At 40.8% G+C, this 21,994-nt stretch overlaps 2 protein-coding genes, 1 long non-coding RNA gene and 1 other non-coding gene across 5 annotated transcripts; 3 read left to right on the top strand and 1 right to left on the bottom strand.

Moving 5' to 3' along the window:
• The first annotated feature begins 14 nt into the window (after window positions 1-14).
• Window positions 15-95, top strand: TRNAL-CAG (transfer RNA leucine (anticodon CAG)). The gene has a single exon. It is a non-coding gene; the product is annotated as a tRNA-Leu (tRNA).
• A 4,990-nt stretch (window positions 96-5,085) lies between these two features.
• Window positions 5,086-6,827, top strand: LOC103716407 (glutathione S-transferase U10). 2 transcript variants are annotated; one of them, XM_008804389.5, is made up of 2 exons: window positions 5,086-5,608; window positions 6,210-6,827. In XM_008804389.5, the coding sequence occupies exons 1-2, from the start codon at window positions 5,291-5,293 to the stop codon at window positions 6,582-6,584; spliced, it is 693 nt and encodes a 230-aa protein (XP_008802611.3). In that variant the 5' UTR covers window positions 5,086-5,290; the 3' UTR covers window positions 6,585-6,827. The 2 variants fall into 2 exon arrangements, with proteins under 2 accessions (XP_008802611.3, XP_038990240.2); XM_039134312.3 differs by having other exon boundaries at window positions 5,174-5,575.
• Window positions 6,828-7,412: 585 nt separating this feature from the next.
• Window positions 7,413-11,160, bottom strand: LOC103716406 (large ribosomal subunit protein eL34). The gene is made up of 4 exons (XM_008804388.5): window positions 10,980-11,160; window positions 10,484-10,563; window positions 7,852-7,961; window positions 7,413-7,770 (listed from the first exon to the last, which is right to left on the bottom strand). Exons 1-4 carry the CDS (start codon window positions 11,056-11,058, stop codon window positions 7,677-7,679), a joined length of 363 nt encoding a protein of 120 aa, XP_008802610.1. The 5' UTR covers window positions 11,059-11,160; the 3' UTR covers window positions 7,413-7,676.
• An 8,265-nt stretch (window positions 11,161-19,425) lies between these two features.
• Window positions 19,426-21,284, top strand: LOC149751265 (uncharacterized). Its single transcript, XR_016398583.1, has 2 exons — window positions 19,426-19,752; window positions 20,174-21,284. It is a non-coding gene; the product is annotated as an uncharacterized LOC149751265 (long non-coding RNA).
• Window positions 21,285-21,994: the final 710 nt, after the last annotated feature.

Here is a 21,994-nt window from a genome sequence, read left to right as displayed (position 1 = left end):
AACTAGAGTCATAAGTCAAGATGGCCGAGTTGGTCTAAGGCGCCAGTTTCAGGTACTGGTCCGAAAGGGCATGGGTTCGAATCCCATTCTTGACACAATTTTTATTTTCTTTTCTTTTTCATAATTTATTTGTTTAAAAAATATTTAAAAAATACAAACTTTTGATTTCTAAAAATTAAGGATTTTTACATATGGCTAATGATTTGCGATCTTTTGACTAATTTCATCTTTTATTGGATATTGTGTGCCCTTTCATCAAAATTTTCTGTGGGATCCCATATTCACAAGCTAGTAATAATTTAGCAGTGAAAAAAAAAATCATAAGAAAAAAATAAAACAAACTGCACATAGATTAGTAAAATAATAAGCAGGTTAAAAGAATCATGAGATGTTAAATAATAAAAAAATGAAACAATTTTTCACAAACTTTACAATGAAGAGATCAACAAATAGTGATAGTGATTAACAAAAGAAAGCTAGTTATCAAAAAAAATAAAAAGAAAAGAAAAAAGAAGAGCTACATCAGAGTCCAAATCAACTTACAGCATATTCCAATGGTCCCATGTGGAGTCACATGCACAAGCGTCAGGTCTCATACTTCTCCATTAGTTAATTTCTTTCTACTAGCTGACTGAACCTACGTACTTCATTACTTTTAATGTCTTCCTTCATTATTTGTACCTATGCACTTCACTTTGTTTCTTGATGAAAATAAACTCATGCAATTTACTTGCATCTTAGAAACGGAGGCATACATTTAATCAAAAGCAAGCCGCATCATACCGAATAGAACGACCCGAAATATTACTGTATTGATTTAATATCGATATGTAGTACAAAATAAATTGATATTCAGTATGCCAAACCGACTCCAATATCTGATGTATCGATACAATAATAGAATTATATTGGTTACCGATCTGATATTGAAACAGGGTATCATGTATGAATTAATCTCTTTCCTATTTTCTTAGTGAATTTATGATTGTACCTGATGACGTAAATGATGTTGCAGCCAGTGCCAGCTTAGTTTTGCAATTATGCAGTCCAATGGCATGGTGCAGGAAAGGCGACTAAGGAGGACGTAGAAAATTTGAGCACTCTGGAGAATGGGATCCATAATGACCTCCCAAATTGAAGGTCCATTCATCAATGGAGAAAAGGCTGGTCTCCTGGACGTAATTATGGGCTCATGTTCTGAAGGAATTAGGATTCTTGCAGATCTCGTCGAAAGGGAACTACTGGTGGAGGAGAGGGTGCCAATCCTGTACTCTTGTATAGCTTCCTTCAAAGACCTTGAGGTTACCAAGGGTGCAGAGATGTCTAACTTTATTGCAATATTTGATTTCAACTTAAAAACTTGTTTTGTCATCACCTCCTACAATAAGAGCTTTGTTTGCTCCATTTTTGTGAGGTTGTATTTGATAATAGAGCTTTGTTTCAATATATGTTTTTTAATGGCACCTTTTATGAAGATTAAATCTTGGCTTTCAATGTTGGAGATGAGCAAAAATAAAAAAGATTTTAAACTTTAGTTGGTGTACCTGTTTAAAAAAATGAAGGGCTCTGAGTACACTTCCTTTTCTTTTGTTGTCCCCAAGTTCTAGGCCTGTTTTGCTGCTGTGCTCCCGTCTTTCTTTTTTCTATCTCGAAAAAATTTATTGAAGTGAAATTATAATATTTTCGATGTATTCATATCTCTTCACTTAATATACACAATGAAAGGTTCTCCATAGACTTTTTTTTGATGGAAGGGTTCTCCATTGACTTTTTATGATGGAAAGGTTCTCCATTGACTTTTCTGATGGAAAGGTTCTCCATAGACTTGATTCAAAAATTTTGTATCAACAGATGAGGAAAATCAAAATACCAAAGTCCTCTGACATTCTTTTTTTTTCTTATAAGATACCGAAGAATAAAATTTGTTACTCTACTCTTCAGATATGGCCAAATCAGAAACAGGGAGGCATGTAGTTGCATCGGGTGATCTATACATCATATGAGATCTTATTTTAGGAATATATTTCTAAGGCCTTGTAAAATTTGTTACTAAGAAGTGAGTTACTAAGAATGAGGAGAAACTCTTGTTTGAGAAACTTCAGTTCCTAATTTTCTAGATTTTTTTTCTTAAAAAAATAATAGTAAGGCTGGTTTTCTTTGGTTACAGATGCATTGTTATGTTGCTATATATTATGATTCTAATATTAAGCATGTAACTCGAGTGTTGGCCAGATTACTTCAAAAATATTAGAAGGGCTGGGTGACTCTTTCCTTTTTTTTTAAGTGGATGACATGTGGTTTTGAGACATGTTCTTCACACTGCAATTACTTGATCAAAAATCTAACAATTTGATCTCTGGAAGATCCAGGAGCTCCATTTCTGGAGAAGCACAAATACAGCGAGCAATCATAGAGATTTATGGCATTCAAATCGCAAACTACTCTTCTCCAAACAACTTGGGCAAGCACCTATAGCAGGCCAAGGATCATATTAGTTTCTTCTCCTCCTTATTCTTCTTCTCTTAATTAGTGAAAACAATCATTTAGCCAGTAAATTTTAGACACATCCATTCACCTCTCAGCCTCGCCAGGCCTGACACATTACCACCTGAAAAGTAGCCGGTCTTGCACCTTCCTGATTGCTTTATTTTCCGAGAAAGATTTGATAAAAAGCATAACCACTTTCATTGAGCTAATGAAAGGGTTTTATTCGTCGTTTGTCACCCTCTTGCTAATCTAAAAAATCAAAAACCGGCACCTCCTTGGTGCCAACATTGTCATTAGTTTCTAACACAAGATTTATTAAGCCTAACCAGGCGTCATCGAAGTTTCTGGTAGCTAGAAAATGATGACTCAGCGACCACCCAAATTGATGACACCACATGGCTTCCTCCATTGTGATTCTGTACCTAACGGGTCCCAAGCAATCAAGATGCACCACGTCAGGAGTGTCACATTTTGGGTCACATTGTACTAGTCCAAAAACTATTCCTGTCTGTTAATTTAACACCTCCCCACAAGCTGACTAAAGCTATTATTATTATTATTATTATTATTATTATTATTTTGAAAAACGAGCCACCGATTTATTGAATATGTGAGGCTGACCGAAGTTATGATGGAAAAACGAGCGGAAAGGTGGCCATTGGCCCAAGGAAACTCTATACATGGAGGCATTAGAAAGTCTTCGCCCGTGGCTTTTAAAGCAATCCGAAGCTTTTTAAAGAGTGAGTTAAGAGGCTCCCGCCAATTTTGTTGTAGGTTTTTTTTACATTAAGCTTGATACCTATCAAACTTCTTCGCCCCGAAGCTCTTTGAAGGTCAAACATGAACTCATAAGTAATACAAATATTATCACTGATTCTTGGTCCACAAGCAAAAGCCTCCTCTTCAAGGCTAATGAGTCTGAGCAAGATGCCCTTCAGCCTATGCACCAGAATCTTTGCAATAGCTTTATACAGAGTAATGTAGAGGCTAATCAGTCAGTAGTGGCTCGGCTCCGTAGGCCCTGCCTCTTCGGAACCAGAATGATGAAGGTCCGCTTTTCAGTCGTGAGGCATTGTAGCAGTTGTGAAAAACTACTAGACAGCCGTCGTCATATCCTGCATGATGATATATTAGTACCTTTTGAAAAAGATCGGAGAAAAACTATGCAGCTTCCGGGCCTTATCCTCAACCAAAGACCAGAGAGCCTCTTGGACTTCCACGGCTGAGATAGGGCTAACCAATGCTACATTTTTCTCCTCCAAAATACTCATCAACGGTGCAGGCTCACTAGGTGGGCCCCTGCTGCCTGACGGCCCGTCTATCTAGATTTGAAAAACTGCTCTAGCACCCTCCGAATAGTATCAGAGTCCTTTGTCATCTATCCACTATCATTTCTGATGTTGTTGATTCTCTTCCTCTGTCTCCGGATGATCGTCGATTGATGGAAGAATTTAATATTACAGTCCCCCTCCAAAATCCATTGTATTCTCAATTTCTATCTCCAAAGGATCTCTTGCTGCCTAAGAAGCGAGTGATGCCTGGATAACTGCACCTTGAGCTTCCCTTGTTCTCCTTCAATCAAGCCCCCCCTCTAAATATGTTCCCCATCTCTTTCTGATTCACCTATGCAACCAGCGCTTGGTCATCTCCAGTTTACAAGTCACTCTATACATTGCATCTCTCGCACTGACATCCATGATGCCTTCCGCACAACATCCCACGACCAAGGATAAGATAGCCATATCTTCTCAAATTGAAATATAGCTATATCTTCTCAAATCAAAATGGACGGCGGTAAGGTTGAAGAGTCGAGCTACTAACCAGGATAAAACAGTGGGCTGATGCTATCCGGGGCAGGTGACTTACCTGATAGTTCGGGCACCTCTGAATCTAGCTAGTTGTGGCAAATTCTATGTCAATCCTCTACTACACTTTCGCTTGGCCTGACCTATTGTTGCACGAGATAAATCTCGGCCCAATGAACCCAAAATCAACTAAGCCATTGGCCATGATAAAATTTTGGAATTCTCTGACTTGAATCTTATTGTTAAAAGCCTTTTCCCCTCACTTTTTCTCAAGGCCATCAATATAGTTGAAATCCTCTGCGACCACCATTGGAATCAAATTAGCTACCTCATTCCATAGCACTCTCCTCTCTCTATGGTCAATGCTTGTGTAGACAGTAGATGGGACCAAAGGATAACCACTTTCATTGAGCTAATGAAAGGGCTTTATTTGTCGTCTGTCACCCTTTTGCTAATCAACGAATCAAAACCCGGCACCTCCTTGCTGCCAACATTGTCATTAGTTTCTAACACAGGATTTATTAAGCCTAAGCAGGCGTCATCGAAGTTTCTAGTAGCTAGAAGCCTAGAAAATGATGACTCCGAGACCACCCAAATTGATGACACCACATGGCTTCCTCCATTGTGAGTCTGTACCTAATAGGTTCCAACCAATCAAGATGCACCACGTCAGGAGTGTCACATTTTGGGTCAGATTCGTACTGGTCCAAAAACTATTCCTGTCTGTGTTAGATAACACCTCCCCCACAAGCTGACCGAAGTTAATTATGATAGAAAAACGAGCAGGAAAGGTGGCCATCAGCCCAAGGAAACTCCATAAATGGAGGCATTAGAAAGTCTTCGGCCGTGGCAAAAATTATTCCTCTGTTAATATAACACCTCCCCACAAGCTGACCGAAGTAATGATAAAAAAAAAAGCAGGAAAGGTGGCCATCAGCCCAAGGAAACTCTATAAATGGAGGCATTAGAAAGTCTTCGCCTGCAGCTTCAAAAGAAACATGGCAGAGGTGAAGGAAGTGAAGTTATATGGTGCTTGGGGCAGCGGTTACTGTGCCATTGTTCACCATGCTCTTAGGCTCAAGGGCGTCGCCTACGAGTACGTAGAGGAGGACCTCCAGAACAAGAGCGAGGCACTTCTTGGGCTGAACCCGGTTCACAAGAAGGTGCCAGTCCTGGTGCTGGATGGCAAGCCAGTATCCGAGTCACTTGTTATCCTGGAGTTCGTTGAGGAGACGTGGAAGGAACCTCCACTCCTTCCAGAGGATACCTACAAGAAAGCTAAGGTCCGGTTCTTTGCTGATTTCATCTACCAAAAGGTATATAACCATGCAATTATTCGACTTTCCTTCTTTGCTTGCATAGTTGCACCCATCTCTTTTTTTTTTCTTTTCAATAAAAAAAAAAACTCCTCAGCCTTTGGAAATTGAATCTAAGCTCACAAAAGGCACAGCTTAAATCAAACGGATTAGCCAAAACCCCATTGAAATTAAAATTAAAATAAGTGAAGAATAACAGTTGATATGTTCTTTTTTTTTGGGGTTAATCCAACAATTTCCAAGTATGTGAATCTAGGCCATCAAGTCAGCGAAGCTCATGAGGGCAGTTTGCTTGTAAACCTAGAAAGAGGCTGCTGGATTTCCATTTCCATGAGCTTCGATTCAGCGGACCGTTAGTCTTGCAGCCCACTCAATACGCCCTATCATAGAATGCCCTTTGCGAAGTTTAAATTTAATCCATCCCACCAAACAACGGAGGAAACGAAGAGAATCTGAACTGTTTGCTTTTGACATAGAGAGAATAACAAGAGAGTAGGGTTATGTCCTCTTCCTGCTTCGGGCTCCCTTTAGCTCCCACCTGTTAGGACTCTTCCCCTCCACTTATCAGTGTGCTTATGCTTCATAAACATGGATGTTGCAGATAATGCCAACTAGCTATGCCATTATATTATCAGATGGTGAGGCACAAGTGAAGGCCACGGAGGAATTTATAGAGCACATGAGCACTCTGGAGAAGGGCATTCAGAATGACTTGCCGAGTAATGGCCCCTTTATCAATGGAGAAAAGCCTGGCCTCCTCGATGTGATTGTCGGCGCTTGTTCTGCAGGATTTAGGGTTCTTGCAGACCTCGTCGGAGTCGAAGTACTGGATAAGGAGAAAGTGCCACTCCTGCACTCCTCTGTCGCTTCCTTCATAGACCTTGAGGTGATCAAGGACACGGCAATTCCCTTCGAAAAGTTGCTCGAACGCGTCCACGCCATGAGGGAGAAGGCTCTGGCATCTACCAAATCTTGAAGTTGCCTAGCTGGTTACAGGCCAATTGTAGTAATGTTGTAGTAACGTTTTCGTTTTCTGGTTTGGCAAGCGTGTGAGATGTCAGCTTTTGTTGCAATATTTAGTTTCAGCGTGTAGAAGCTAGTTGTTGCTTCCTACGATAACAACCATCTACGTTTGCTCAGTGTTGCGAGGCTGTTTCTAATGGTGCTGGAAATTCTGTATCTTCTCTTTCTCAATGAAGTTTGGCTTAACCTTGTGCAATTATCTTCTCAGAAGTCGACAGAAATAATGCTGCGAATTTCTTGCAACAGCTCTGTAATCCATTCACATAAAACACCACCTAATCTAATCCTATTACTAGGAATTAAGACACAACCTTGATATCCATCAAAGCTTCATCGCCATGTCAGGGGCGTATGGATACTTCACAGAATCCACAGGCTTTAGGTATTGCACAGATCAAGAATGGCACCAATAACGGGATTTTGTTTTTGGTTTTCGTTTTTATTTTGATACCATGGTTTGGCCCCATAGATTCGCTCCGATATTTATTATAGTTACTTATAGCCACCAAATAATAACACGTCCCAAACAGCGGACTTAAATGGAACAGCTCAACGGAATCCAATGAATGTATTCAGGGCAATATCTTTTTCATGAGAGCAGTGGAACTACAACAAGGCCATATCTTTTTCCCAGCCTGGTTCATCAAGTGGATGACATTCTAGGGTGGAACTGCCCCCCAATAATGAATGACTTTGTTTGAAGAGAATGACAAGTAAAAGATATGGGGGACCGATCTTAGCCTAATGATTAATGAAGCAAATGAAAGAGAACAAAAAAAAGTTCAAGAAAGCATTACCATCTGACAGTTCAAGAAATGGAAGGTTCAAACATAACAAATAATCAGCACAAAGCAAGGTAGGTAACAGATGCCCCAAAAACTTCTACAAATGAAATCCATGGCAACTATAGGAAACAAACCTCTAAATGAGACGGTAGCCTCATCACACTACCACCCAATCATTTTGCATCATTAATCATCGCCCATAAAGTCAAAAATTTCTTCTGAGTAACAACAACTCAAAAGCATTTTGCTTTTTTTCTGTATCAGCTCTTTGAGGCTTGCTTCTCTTTTGCCTTCTGGATCTTCAAAACTTTCTTAACAATCTTCTGCTCTTCAACCAGAAAAGCTCGAATGATCCTGCAAAACCAGCTAGGAGATGAGAAAACAATGCACAGAAAGGCATCAAGAGCCACCATCAGGCCAACAAAGAACAGTTACCTTTCTCGGACTGCACTTCCAGACAAAACACCACCATAAGCACGGTTCACGGTCCTCCGGTTTCTAGACAATCTGGACCGCTTGTACTCAGCAGGCCTTAAATGAGGAATCTGAAAGTATGACCAGGTATTACAATATATCATGTTCTCAAGGCCATCGCAACACATAACTTGAACATGATAATTCAGTTAAGTGAAACAAGATAAGACTCAAAAAGTTCAACCAATTCGCACATTTTGATCTACTTAAGCAAATACTCAATCAACTTCAAGTTGTCAAGTAAATATCCTTCAGGGCTAACATTTCAAATCAACCTTCCAAATGAATGAGCCAAAATCTGAGAATTCCAAAAGCCACTACGTGTTTTTTTTCTTTAAGAAATATATCTCATAACGGTTCCAAACAACACTTGCAAAATTAAAATTACTAGTTGACCCAACTTTAGAAGAAAAAAATCATTAGTACGCTGTCCTTCTGGAAAGATAACTCCTACTGTAGTTTATTTTTTGTTTAAAAACATAAAAATAAAACTTCTCAACTCTGTTATAGGTGGAAGGACAAATATTTTACACCCTCCCTGAGAACTAGAATATCATTTATCCAAAAGCAAAAAGATGCATGTGTCTTATTAGAGTATAGACTCAGACTTGAGAAAATCTGTTCTTTGGAGACATTGGCTCAAAGAAAATAAAAAAACACTCACATTACTCAACTTTATGATTCTCTTAATTCATTCAGAATTTCATATACACCCCCATCAATAATGTTTACCACAGCCTCTGATCCTAGGGAGAAGTTAAATGACACTGCAGAATATTATGTCCAATACTTGATGAGTAAGCTATTTGGTTCTATTTTCATTATGTGATAAAGAACCAGATATAATAGTTGCTAGTCTAAAAGTCTACAAGTAACAGTCAAAAATCATGTAGCATGTAGAATGAACATGAATAAGAAAAAAACGCAGAGAAAAAAAGGGGGAAAACATATGCACAACTTAAGAGAATATGCAGGAATGCCACCAAGAGGAATAAAGAGCTTGTATACAGCAGGGATATGATATGGCCTTAATTGTAAGCAGTCTACATAAAACAGAATCATCAGATGATAAAACTAAAATATATTTGTATTATGTAGCAGGAAATATAAAGGCTTCCCAAATGAACTAAGAAAAGGAACAAATTTGCAAGCAATAAACTAAATGACAGCAAATATTAAGAAAGAATGCTAGTGGACTATAACAGCACATATAGGACAGAAGACTCTCTACTTGATCGTCTTCTCTTCCAAATTTAAATATCATAACACAAATTTCAATTGCAAAATGTTTTTGAAATAATCATCGATTTACTATCTCATTTTTCATTCAACATTCATTCTTGCCCAAGTAACAACTATTTGAACTACCAAGGCAGCTCTGCCAAAACTAGGTTGTAAGTAGAGACCACACTACAAAAACTTTCGTCTTGAAAAATTCTCATTCCAAGGGATAAGCTATCATTTTTTGTTTGCTGATCTTTTTTCCACCAAAGGCTTATACGCTATGAGTGCATTTTAGCAACCATGTAACTCCTAACAGCAACTGCCAAAAGATCAAAATCAGAATTTGAATCAGTGGCCTTTACAATACAAAATACAGATCAAAACTGCTAATCAATACAAACTTTGACAAAACAGAGCTTCGGCAAACTCCGAATTAACAATAGGAGATTCAAGACATAAGGTGCAGCCAGAGTCATTCCAAACAGGTTCATCAATCACAAAAAAAAAAAGATTAAGGAGAATATTGGGCAGCAACCAGATTTGATGTCTTTATTGATTCACACTAAGAAGACCTAGAGGATATATTACATTACAGGAAGCACTTCTCTCACAAGTTTCATTAACCTGGAAGGAAGCCATTTTTTAACATTCCATGAAATGGCTTAACTTTCAGAACTTTCAGCTTTAACAAGCTTAACTAACCAACAGAAAGGTGTACTTGGACACCAAAGCATGTATTCACAGTGGGACTTTTCTTTCAGTTCCATTTTGTCAGTTGCAATTTCCAGCTACCAAGATGGATGTTCTGGATTTAATAAAATCTCTGTTATGCTCCACTTCTGCTTCACGCTGCTTGTATGTAGAGGATTGTACATATTTTATATGTTAAACAAAACATTCAAGTAAACTCGTCACTTGCATCTTTGGCTAACAAACTTAATCAACCAAGGCCACATCTATCGCACTCACCTACATTTAGTCAAAAATGATATTTTTGTGCATAAAGATCACATTGGTATCCCATACATCATATAGTGCACAAGAGAGATGCAAGTATTCTATCATTTGCGATGGTTTACACCGTTAGCTTGCTACTCCAGATGAACGAGGACAAAAGGTCCATATAGTTGATTTAACAATGGATGGCAAAACTTCCCAAAAAAATGCATAGCTTTGACGTATTACAATAGCAACCACCAGAAAGTCAAAATAATAGATATCCCAGCAATACATCTAAAAGCCCTAACATCAATGCAATTACATATGCAGAAAACTAATAATCCTCAAAACCAATTACTCCTAATTAATGGCTAATTAGCAAAAAATCCAACTTAAGCTCAAAATAGAAACGGCGAAAAGCATCACTTACCCCTTGGATTCTCTTGCCAGTCACCGGGCATTTCGGCCCGCTCGCTCTTTTCTTGGTGTACTGGTAGACAAGCTTCCCACCTACGTTTTCGAATCAAATCCATTCAAAATAATCCACCAAATTACAAATCCATAACAAAACATAGATCCAAAACCCCAAAAACCCTATCTCCCAAACCAACACAAGATTAAGAAAAAAAAATCCAACCAGACTCGAATCAGAACAAAAAAAAAATGAAAAAAGATGCAACCGAAGTTTTCGAATCAAATACACTCAATATAACCCACCAAATTAGAAATCCATAACGAAACATAGGTCCAAAACCCCATAAACCCTAGCTCCCAAACCACAAGAGATTAAGAAAAGAAATCCAACCAGCATCGAATAAGAACAAAAAATAAATGAAAAAACATGCGATCGAACACGCGCGGGAGCCCTAGAATGATATCTGAGAAGCCCAAAATCATCAAAGAAGGCGGCAAGATGAAATCTTTACCTGGAGTTTTAACAACCCTAGTCTGGTTCGACTTAGTGGCGTAGCTGTGGCGCTTCCTATACGTTAATCGCTGCACCATCTTGGCCTCCTCTCTCTCCTCCTTCTCTCCCTCCCTCCCTCTCTCTCTGTCTGTCCACTTGGAAGTAGGAAGCAGAGGACCGAAGAGGGGCTAAACGCGGCGCTGGAGAGGGCTACAAATAGGAGGTGCTTGAAGAAAACCTAGATCCGACGGACCAAATTCATCTGATCATACGGATGCAATCCATTTTATATACGATTGGATTGACTTTTGTGGCCTTGGTCTGGCTTGTCTTCAAATTATGATGGGCTTGGACTTGGGTGCAACTTGAGCTCAACTACTAAACTTTAACACAGTTTTGACTCATCCGGAGCCAAGAATGCCTAGCTTGCGTTAAAGTCAGGGTCAAGGTTCTTGAATCTTGTTCATTTAAGTAAATATTATTTTGAAACGTAAATTTTTTGTATCAAGTGCCATAAAGAAAACAAAAGGTTTCATTGAATTATCAATTTTTGAGCAATTAATTATGATAATTAAAGCAATGTGGTCGTGTTTACTTTAAGAGACTAAAATGAATCATTTAGAGGAATACTTATTTCTACAAAAATAAAAATAAAGTATTTTCTGCAAATTCTTCCTTTAAATTTTATTATCTTGCTTTGCCCTTCATCTAGGAGCCGGAGGGTGTATCTTTCATGCGAAAGAAATTTTCACCTTTGTGAACTCACCATTAGATCATCCACGGGTTGCTGTAAATTTTGTGCAGGCAAATGCATAGTAGAGCTCGGTGTGACTTGATCTGTATAGTGGATGATCCAATAGTAGATTTATATGAAGAAAGGTGAAACCCTTTTTTACGCGAAAGATATAATCCCAATTCTTCATCTAGATCTAGAGTACCCATTTTTAGAGGTTATTTAAAAGCATTTTCGTATCTAATGTAGGTTGAAGCCGCCGGCCTTGCCTCAAGGCTTGGCGAAGAGCTGGATTAAACCTATTACGCCCAAACCTTTAGCAATTGCAAGTTGTTGTTAGTTTGGTGGGCAGAGCTGCAGTTTAAATCAGGACTTTTACAGATTTTTTAACCTGTAAAATTATTTCTGGCTGTAATATAACTTGTAAAATTCAGATGCAGGCAATCCTGCCTAAGATCTTAGAGCCCCAAATTTGTCAAGTGAAAACGGCGATCACGTAAAAATTTGTACTTAAACATCATGCAGGATTCTAAAAGCCTTTAGTGCTTAAAGGAGTGAAGAATGAATAGATGAAGACATTATGGCTCTGGCCACTGTTGCTTCTGTTCATTCCTTTAAGCACTTAGGGCTCTTGCCACTGCTTCATCTACAATTCTAATTCACAAGGATGTTCAGAGGTTCATAACACCAATATTTGTGCAGACTTGCCGGTAGTTGTTGTGAGGACCCGTGCGGGCGTGTGTTTAATCTCATATCGGTTATTCACTGGATAGATCTTGGGTACCTATATAGAATCAAGAAACCTAAATAATACCTTTCGACTAGCTATTTTGGATGAGGTCCTGAGTTGTTACAAATGGTATCAAAGCGGACCCGACCCATAATCTATGTAGACTAAGGGACACTGCAGCACAGATCCATTGGAGCTGATCACGGGCCGATCGTGGTGTTTGTGATTAGATTTAAACCCTTAGTCTTACGAGGACGTCTAATAGAAGGGCTTCATGGTCCAGCAGTGCAGCAAAATTCGAATGTTTGTGAGCATAGCAACTGTGGAGGATGTAGATACCAGAAGAGGGACTTGCACACTAATTCTTTGCACAATCGACGCAAGGCCTCCGATATGTATCTTAAAGCCTCAAAGAAAATTCCTTTTTAACTTCCAATCCATATTATGTATCAAGCAGTGACTTTGTGCACCCTATGCCCAACCTAGACTTATCTTTGTTAACAAACTATCCTGCACATTTATAGACATTTCTTTGATTTGATGAACTACCTCAGTTGATCTCACATCGTCAATACTACAAAAACTCTAGTCAACAAACTAAGCTCAGAACTTGAGCCAGGATAAGGATACTGCTCTGATAGAAAATGAAAAATAGAAAGTAATCTCTCTCTCTCTCTCTCTCTCTCTCTCTCTCTCTCTCTCTCTCTCTCTCTCTGTGATGTAAGAGAAGAGGAAAACCAATAGACCTATTCATTAAGAAGGCGAAAAGGCATCCATCAAAAAGGGGCATGTATTATTAGTCCTGTTGGCTTTCAGTTCTTTTCAATTATGTATTACTGACACATATTTGTTAATTCTGCCGATTCATTCCCTTTATGAAATGAATGATAGGTTTTCCCCATCTTTTGTATCAAAGGAAAAGAAGCACATATTTGTTCATAAATTTTACATTGCATAAACAAGTCGGTCTGTACGGATGAGTTGAAGTCCCTCTTATGTGTGCGTTCGGTGTAGGTTCACTTACAAAATCAAACAAATAATGACTAGCTAGTTATCTTTTGAGTGCATGCCACCATCTAACTAGCAGCATTAGGGGGAAAAGGGTGGTTCTATATACACCCCCCCCTATTGCTCAGGACACCCCCCAAAAATTAAAAAAAAATTAAATACTCTCTACACCCCCCCATTTGCTAAGGACACCCCTAAAAAATTGAAAATTCCTAAATTACCCCCCACCCTCCCCACCCCCTCACCTAAATTGCTCTCTACACCCCCCAAACCCCCCCCCACCCCGCTCTTCCCCTCCCCTCCCGCCGTCTCCCCCTTCTCCCTCTCGTCGCCGGTCGGTGCATTGCACCTCGCCAACGCTCAAAACCCCCCCGTTCCCCCTTCTCCCTCTCGTCGCCGGCATTCTCCCGATCTCCGACCACCTCGCCGGCTTCTCCCGGAACCACCTCCCCGGCCATCTCCCGAGCAACGAGCACCTCGCCGGCGCCTCCACGACCACCTCGAGGTAGCTCCCCCCCCCGCCTCCAGTGCTCCGTTCGGCACTGGATCGCCGAACAGAACCCTTCTGTTCGGCTGAAGAGTGCCGAACAGAAGCCTTCTGTTCGGCAACCCTCAACCGAACAGAAGCCTTCTGTTCGGCTGCACAGTGCCGAACAGAAGCCTTCTGTTCGGCTGCACAGTGCCGAACAGAAGGGTTCTGTCCGGCTCTGTGCTCTGTGCAGCCGAACAGAATCCTTCTGTTCGGCACTGTGCAGCCGAACAGAAGGCTTCTGGTGCCAAATCACGTGCCGTGCTGAATTTTGTGCCGAACATTTATGTATGCAATTGAATTATTTTCTTTGATATAGCCTAACATTGAATTTCTATATTTTCAGACATGGATCCCCGTCCCGCCAGAGTTAGACCTACGGCGTCAGCTAGGAGACGTCGTGCTAGGATTGCTTCTCCCGAGCCTGCTCATATGCCATCGGACTCTCCTGAGTCAGAGCATGATGATATGCCCGCTAGGGGCGAAGACGATGAGTCCGTTGGACCATGTCCAGGAGGTCCAGAGGATGAGTCCGTCCTGATCAGTTTCAGGACGCATATAGCAGCTTCCATCTAGAGGCAACAGGTATTGTTTATTTGTTATAGCATTATATTTTGTTTATTGATGTTTTATAAAGTAGTAGTAATTATACATTTATATTACAGGAACGGGCTCCACTAAAGTGCATGAACCATACTGCCAAGGTTGGTGAATGGAAGTGGTGGTCTTCAAACCAATCAAATACCAGGTTCAAAGCACTATTGAGGCAGTCGGGCCTCATAGAGTTAGTACAGTGCTCTTATCGATTCACCGATAAGATTCTGATTTCGGGCTTCGTAGAGAGATGGCAGCCCGAGACGAACACCTTCCATATACCATTTGGCGAGATCACTATCACGTTGGATGATGTATCCGCCATTTTAGGGATTCCTGTCGCAGGTGCCTCAGTAGCAGTTTCTCCTGAGAGGATGAGTGATCGGGATGCTGAGGAGCTACTTGTGGAGTTGTTGGGGGTGTCAGCTGGAGACGCGCGTCAGGAGGTACTGTCATCACGCGGTCAGTCTGTGAGGATGGAGTGGCTGAGGACTCAGTTTCACTCTGTATCTGATAGAGACAGCCAGCAGAGGATAGAGTGTGCAGCACGAGCCTATTTGTTATTTTTGTTAGGCTGCACACTCTTTGCTGATAAGAGTGGGACCAGGGTGCCTATAGCGTATCTGTGTTTACTGCGGGATCTGGATAGGGTGAGCACATATGCCTGGGGTACAGCTGCCTTAGCATATTTGTATCGGCAGTTGGGGATTGCGTCGAGGTCATCAGTGAGACAGATCAGTGGTTATATGACGCTTCTGCAGGCATGGATTTATGAGCATTTTCCAGCACTCAGTCCTCACCCGTCGCTCGAGTATACTGATGCCAGTCCCCGCGTGCACCGCTGGATGCCCGGTACTCCATCCCGTACCACGATGGACCATTTAGTGGTTCTACGTGAGTCATTGGACCTTTTGAGCATCGATGAGGTACGTATCATATTACCATTTGCTTGTGTTTGTCAGTACTTTTAATATGCGATATAGTATAAAACTGAAATGGACCTTTTGTTTTGCAGGTTATTTGGGATCCCCATCATCGGCTTCGGGGAGATCGCCCATATATTGATATCGCATTTTTTAGTGGCTCCATCAAGTGCCTTGATATCGTAGAACCCTATCATCCAGAAAGGGTTCTTAGACAGTTTGGTCGTATTCAGACCATCCCTCGAGCGCCACTAGCCCCTACGCGAGCCAACAGAGGTTCCACAGCAGGCTCGTACCGGATACATTACTCCTATATGGATCAGCTTTGGGAGCGGTGGGAGGACCACGTGCTGAGCCAGGCGAGCAGGAGCCACCCAGTTACCCGGCCATCAGACAGCGTACCGGGATACATGGAGTGGTATCTCCGTATCACGCACGTTGCAGTTCAGCCTCCTCATCTGCGCTCGAGTACTCATTCTGGAGCTAGGGGAGGTCATGATGATGCTGACATGCACCGGCGGCGTAATGCAGCTGCACTCGGTATCAGTACCGACATTGTATGGATGGGTCCCTCAGAGGCTACGTCACTAGGTGCCGGGCACCTATTTGATGCTATTTCTCAGATGCATCAGGTACTTCTGGGTGATGAGCCTGGCCCGAGTACAGCACCCTCTCATTCGGATCCAGCACCCTCTCATTCGGACGTACAGCAGTACACGCGTCGACGATGGCGTCATAGGGATTGATGATGGAGCCTTTGTAATCTTTGTAAAGCCTTTGATATTAATGAAAAATATATATTTTTGGTACATTTACGTGTAATCTTTGTAAAGCCTGGCCCGTTCTATTTTACACAAATATAATAGTGCACATAACAATCAATCGGACAATGCGAAGACAGATATTTTTTGATTTATATTGATGATGGAGTTTCACAGAGAACATCCTCATGATCTTTCAACATTTTAAATACATAGCTATGCTTATCAGAAAATCCGCCTCAATCATCAAAGGCAAACATTTAAAAGATGCTCTACCACCCCCTTAATTTCTCACTCCCCCAAATAAAGCGCGCAGCCTATTTGCGCTTCGCTCACCTGACCAAGAACATCACAGAGCCCTCTTTTCCAACAAAAGAAATGATAATGCCTGCTCAACTTTTCCTTCAGAAATGATGATGCCTGCTGTAACGTACCCTGATGTAACATACAACTAGATTCACTGACCCAAAAACAAGAAAGTGAGATGGTGCAATCAGAAGTTCTTCCCCATGATACACTTCACAAGGTCTAAGATGCGAAAATAATCATAAACAAGAGATGAATGTTTACCCTCCAGCCCATCACGACTATAGCGGTTGCTACCTGAAAGATTATTACATGGACTTCCACCAATAACCAGATCAAACCCACCAAATGTGTTAATCATCTGCTCAAGCTTGTCACCGTTAAGTTCTTGTACATCAGAAAGGTCTATTAGTTCCCCTGTGTGCTAGGATTGCTCCCACTAGCTCTTAAGTATGTTTCTGTTTACATCTGAAATCTCAACGGAAACAACAGTCTTCATATGTATTCCCAGCTGATGGAGAGCCACCTCAGCACCCCCAATACCCGAAAAATGCGAAGACAGATATTTTTTGATTTATATTGATGATGGAGTTTCACAGTACATGACTCTAAGAGCCCAAAAAAATTTACAACTTTCAAAAATTGTACGTATATAAAGAATCAATCTAACTCTACTGTCTCGCTAGTTATAACATTAGGTGAGATGCTCTCTTTGAACTGTTGAATCCGTGCTTCATATGAATTTTCCCATCCGGTAGCACAAGGAAGATGATATTTTCGCCAGTTGGTCGCTACTGGCGGAACGGGATGTCCCGGCTGTTAGAAGTATGCCCTAGAAGCCAATTTGGCTGACGCATTATTTTATTCTGGGACATAAATTTGTACTTGACCTAATAATGAATTTATTAGAATGGGCATTCTTTTCATTCACATGTTCTTATGTGTCCATGAATCGTCCAAGAAATTAATAAGATGATGACGCATATTCTCAAGAGTTGAGAATTTGAGGCATGTGTCATTGGTGATTAATTTCTGAATTGCTCCTGATCGATGGATCATCACGAGGACGGTGATCGATCCGCTGAGATTAGTGCACAGATCGCTTTCTTTGATGGACGAGTCTTGAGTCCACAGTGTGGCGACACTGGAGCAATTGTGCAAGTGCTTGTTAGAGAACAAGGGTACTGAGCGTGACCATAGCAAGTAGTCACTTGGATGTCTATCCACTCGTCAGTGACTTACTTGATGCTGCAGTTGTATGACTGGTCCTTTGACCTGCGATGCCTCGGCTATTCACAGTGAGGTTGCTGTAGTTTGACGAGCACATAAACATGAGCCCTAGCCAATTGGGTTCTTGTGGTGCAGATTGGCTGCAGTAGGTTCATTGTAGGAGTAGGGGTGCATCTAGATGGAATCTATCGATCTTGATAGGTTAAGAGAGATCCTATGTGATTTATGAGACTGAGTTCGTAAATCCTCGGCCGGGGTAGTATGTACAGTGGAAAAGGAGTTTTCCATTCTCGAACTTAAGTCGAATAAATCTTGACATATGACAGACGATGGGGTTTGACGAGTTATCCATGACCTCCGTCCTGTAGGGATCCACGATAGAAGGACTGTATCATATGATAACTGCACCTAGAGGTTCATCATTCCATTATGCTGGGTTGCCACTACATGCTGCTAGGTGTCACTGGTGGATTGTGAGACTCAGAGGCATTCACTTGGTGATCAGTGAACCCAAATGAGAAGAGTTGGAATTATTCCAACCCATTGAAAGGAGTTTTCAATGATATTGTGATAGAGATCGCAATATATCTCACTACCAGATAGAATAGAACCTATGGGGTCACACACATTAGAGGTATTGACCGATCCGATGGTTGAATTATGATTTAGAATCACGAATAATTTATAATTATCAATTTGATTGATAATTGGTAAACCCACTAAGAGTTAGTGAGTTGAAGAAGGAATAATTGCAATTGGATTGTAATTTAATTGAATTAATTGGATTTAATTAATTGGACTTGATCAAATTAAATTAGAGTCCTACTTAGAGTAGGATTCCTAAAATCCTAATTGAATTAGGATTTTGAATTCAACTTGAAATCCTACTTGGAGTAGGATTCCTAGAAGTCCTAATTAGATTAGGACTCGGATTCAAATTAGAGTCCTAATTGGATTAGGACTAGAATTATATAAGTCCTAATTAGATTAGGATTTCTTAAGTCCTAATTAATTTTAATCTAATTATTTAAAAGACTCATAATTGGATTAGGATTGAAGAGTTCAATTGAGTCATGGTTCAATTAAATCCTAATTGGATTAGGATTTGAAAGGAAAGGAAAAAGGCTGCACCTAATCCTATTGGGAGTAGGATTAGACTCATCATTGGACCCAACTTTCCCCACTTAATTAGATTAAGTAGGGGCTGAACCATAGGGGCATGAGATTAGAGAGAATAAAAGGGAGGGGCGTACGCCCCTCCTTGGGTTTTACGTAAGGAAAAGAAGGAGGGGCGTACGCCCCTCCTCTCTCCTTATGGATAGGTTTGGAGCTCCTATTTTTTAGGAGTACGCCCCTCCTCTCTCCTTATGGATAGGTTTGGAGCTCCTATTTTTTAGGAGCTCCACATGCCACATTAAATGAGGGCAAGGGGGCAGCCGTACCAGGTGAATTCCTCCACCCTTTTGTGCCGTGATGAAAAGCCCCCTTCTCCAATCTAGGTTTTCAGCCGCCAACAAAAAAAAAAAAAGGAGGGCATGCGGGCCCCCCCTTGGACCTCCCTCCTTGGAAGTAGGTGGGGATTTCTCCTCTCCTTAAGAGCCATGAACAGCACCTCTCCAATCAAGTTTTTCAGTCGTGAGACAATGAAAAATATAGGGAGACGTGCATCCTTTCCTTCATCCATTTTTGGTTCCAAGACAAAGGGAAAAGAAAAGGCTGCAAGGCTTTTGTTTTTCTTCCTTGGATCCATCCTTCTTCTTCCTCCTCCCCAAGGCAATCAAGAGTTGATTCAAAGGGAGGTTTTCAACCATCAAAAGACATCTCTGCAAGGGAGCTAGCACCCCGGGGAGATTCGAGAGCTTTGATCGGTCCTTTCCTCGTGTGGATACCTGTAGAGGCCGGACGCGTGTGCGGCTTTAAGCGAACCTTCAACAAATACCACGATCATCAGATTGCGGTGATCATCTACCCGCACAAGGTGAAGATCTGATCTTCTTAATCATATAAAAAGTATTTAATCCTAATCTATCTACGAACGACGGTTTTAAAATATGTTCATGCGATGAACGGAATCTCGCGCATGTCTTCCGCTGCGCGCAGAATTTTTCTGAAATTTTCTGCGGCGTGCGAGGGATTCCAACAGTGGTATCAGAGCCATGGTTGCGTAGATTAAGATTAGGATTAAATGATTAAGGCATAATAGATCTGAAAATTTAAAGATTATGCTTGCTGAATTTTTCTGCATGCAGAATTTTCAGCTTGCTGATTTTTCTGCATGCTGATTTTCTATGCGATTAGATTAATGATTCTATTGATTTGTTAATGAGATTAAAAATATTTCGAATCATATCTTGCATGATCAGCAACTCATAAGATGACATAATCTGTTAAATATTCAGATCTGTAAATTTTATTTAATGCATGAGATGCGTATGGTGATGATCATGGATGGACCCTTTAATTGTGCTGAAATGTTCTGCAATGTCTGAGATGTTCTGTGATGTTATGTGATGCATGTAAATCAGATTTTCAGATGCCTGCATGCATCTTATATTGATGTATTAGAGACCTGCGTGTCTCATAAAAAAGGGTTGTAACTATTATTTAATTTTATTTATTTTTAAAGTTATCTGGGATGTAATCTGTGATGTGTTTGCATGTCAATGGTTGATCGGTGCATGCCTCTACAAGCACGATTTGCGCGGATCGAGATCAAGGGTTGATTGGAGATGGATCAAGGAGTTGATCGCAATTGGACCAAGGGTGCTCAAGATCGAGTCAAGAGTTGAAGACGATCTAACCAATTGACGTGCATGTGCTTGTACTATGACCCCATCCTGGATCCATGATCATCACCAGTTTAATTTTTGTTATTATGCGTGGATGTTTATGTTTATGTTTATGCATAGCGGGTAGATAATTATTTGCATGAGATGTAGATAATTAAATGAAAGAGACCTAAATTAAATCTCCTCGAAAATATTAAGTCTAGCGGTCTTCCACCGTAGTAGAGCTGCTAAGGTCTTTCCGGCGTTGATTTGTCTCGGCTGGATACAGTGGGCAAGTTGCATCGGGGGACTGGACCTCTCTATTAGGCATGAGATGTTGTAGGGGTAAAGATAGGGTTGGGCCCAATAACTGTTAGGTGAGGGACCCAATGACGGCTTTACTTCTGCGGTTATACGGTGGGTCCGACTTAACTAAGGAATGGGGCCAATAACTGTTAGGTGAGGTCTTCATTACTTAGAGACCTGATAGCGCTACAACTTGCTTGAGAAGCATTGTACAAGAGTTGTACACTCATCGTTTATTTGTCACCAATAACTGTTAGGTGAGGTGGTATGTAAATTGGTGGGACCGTAGCACCCCACTTGAAACCTAGAGTCGCAAGGTTTCCGTTTCTCTACTAGAGGAGTGTGAGAGATTCGAGAAAATAGTGGGAGGTATATTTGTTTTAAAAGGCCCTAAAATAAATAGAGATCAAGTACAAAATTCTAATTAGAATCTTTACTCTCCGAGGATTAGAAATTCAGCTTCTAGACTCTTAACTCATATCCTATATAACAACCATTTGACCAAACCCAATTATAAAGACTGGCTCAGCAAATTTCAAAATAGTTTTGAATTGTGAGAAATTAGGGTATGTGCTAGACCATGGAATCTCCGTGTTACCAATCCGTCTGATCACTGATCAGCGTAAGACGCATGCTAAGTGGACGAACAATGACAATAAAGTTAGGTGCTGCACAAAGGCATCCATCTCCAATGAATTTTAATGCCAGCATGAGAACATGAAGATTGCCAGGGACATATTATATCACTTACAAGAGTTGTATGGTGAACAGAGTCACGCAGCATGTTTTGAAGTGTCCAAGAGGCTCTTCAAGGCTAAGATGCGTGATGGGCAGTCTGTCCATGATCATGGTTTGACCATGATAAAGGACTTAGAGGAGCTTGAGAAGCTCGGCATGACCATGCACAAGGAATTGCAAACGGATTTGATCCCGCAATTCCTTCTAGCTTCATATGAATAGTTTATAGTAAACTACCATATGAACAAGATTGTATGCACCAAAACAAAAATTGTTAAATAAATTGGTAACTACCTTAGGGACCTTGAAGAGTTCAAGGGGCATCGTTCTCGCTGTCAAGTTGGTTTCTACTTCCAAGAGAGAGTCTACTTGGAAGAAGAAGAAACCTGTGAAAAGGCAGAAGACCGA

The sequence above is a fragment of the Phoenix dactylifera genome, chromosome 15 (assembly GCF_051530095.1).
Source record: "Phoenix dactylifera cultivar Ajwa chromosome 15, Ajwa_hap1_PhDact_Kaust_v1.1, whole genome shotgun sequence".
NCBI lineage: Eukaryota > Viridiplantae > Streptophyta > Magnoliopsida > Arecales > Arecaceae > Phoenix > Phoenix dactylifera.
This window is presented reverse-complemented; position numbering and strand designations above follow the sequence as displayed.

What these genes read in the sequence shown, in the direction of transcription:
- LOC103716407 (XM_008804389.5), top strand. Translation starts at nt 5,291, where the DNA reads ATGGCAGAGGTGAAGGAAGTGAAGTTATATGGTGCTTGGGGCAGCGGT. An exon ending in CTGATTTCATCTACCAAAAG is followed by an intron (nt 5,609 to 6,209) that starts GTATATAACCAT and finishes TGGATGTTGCAG; the next exon opens with ATAATGCCAACTAGCTATGC.
- LOC103716406 (XM_008804388.5), bottom strand. Translation starts at nt 11,058, where the DNA reads ATGGTGCAGCGATTAACGTATAGGAAGCGCCACAGCTACGCCACTAAG. An exon ending in CTGGCAAGAGAATCCAAGGG is followed by an intron (nt 7,962 to 10,483) that starts GTAAGTGATGCT and finishes TCATACTTTCAG; the next exon opens with ATTCCTCATTTAAGGCCTGC. An exon ending in GGAAGTGCAGTCCGAGAAAG is followed by an intron (nt 7,771 to 7,851) that starts GTAACTGTTCTT and finishes CTGGTTTTGCAG; the next exon opens with GATCATTCGAGCTTTTCTGG.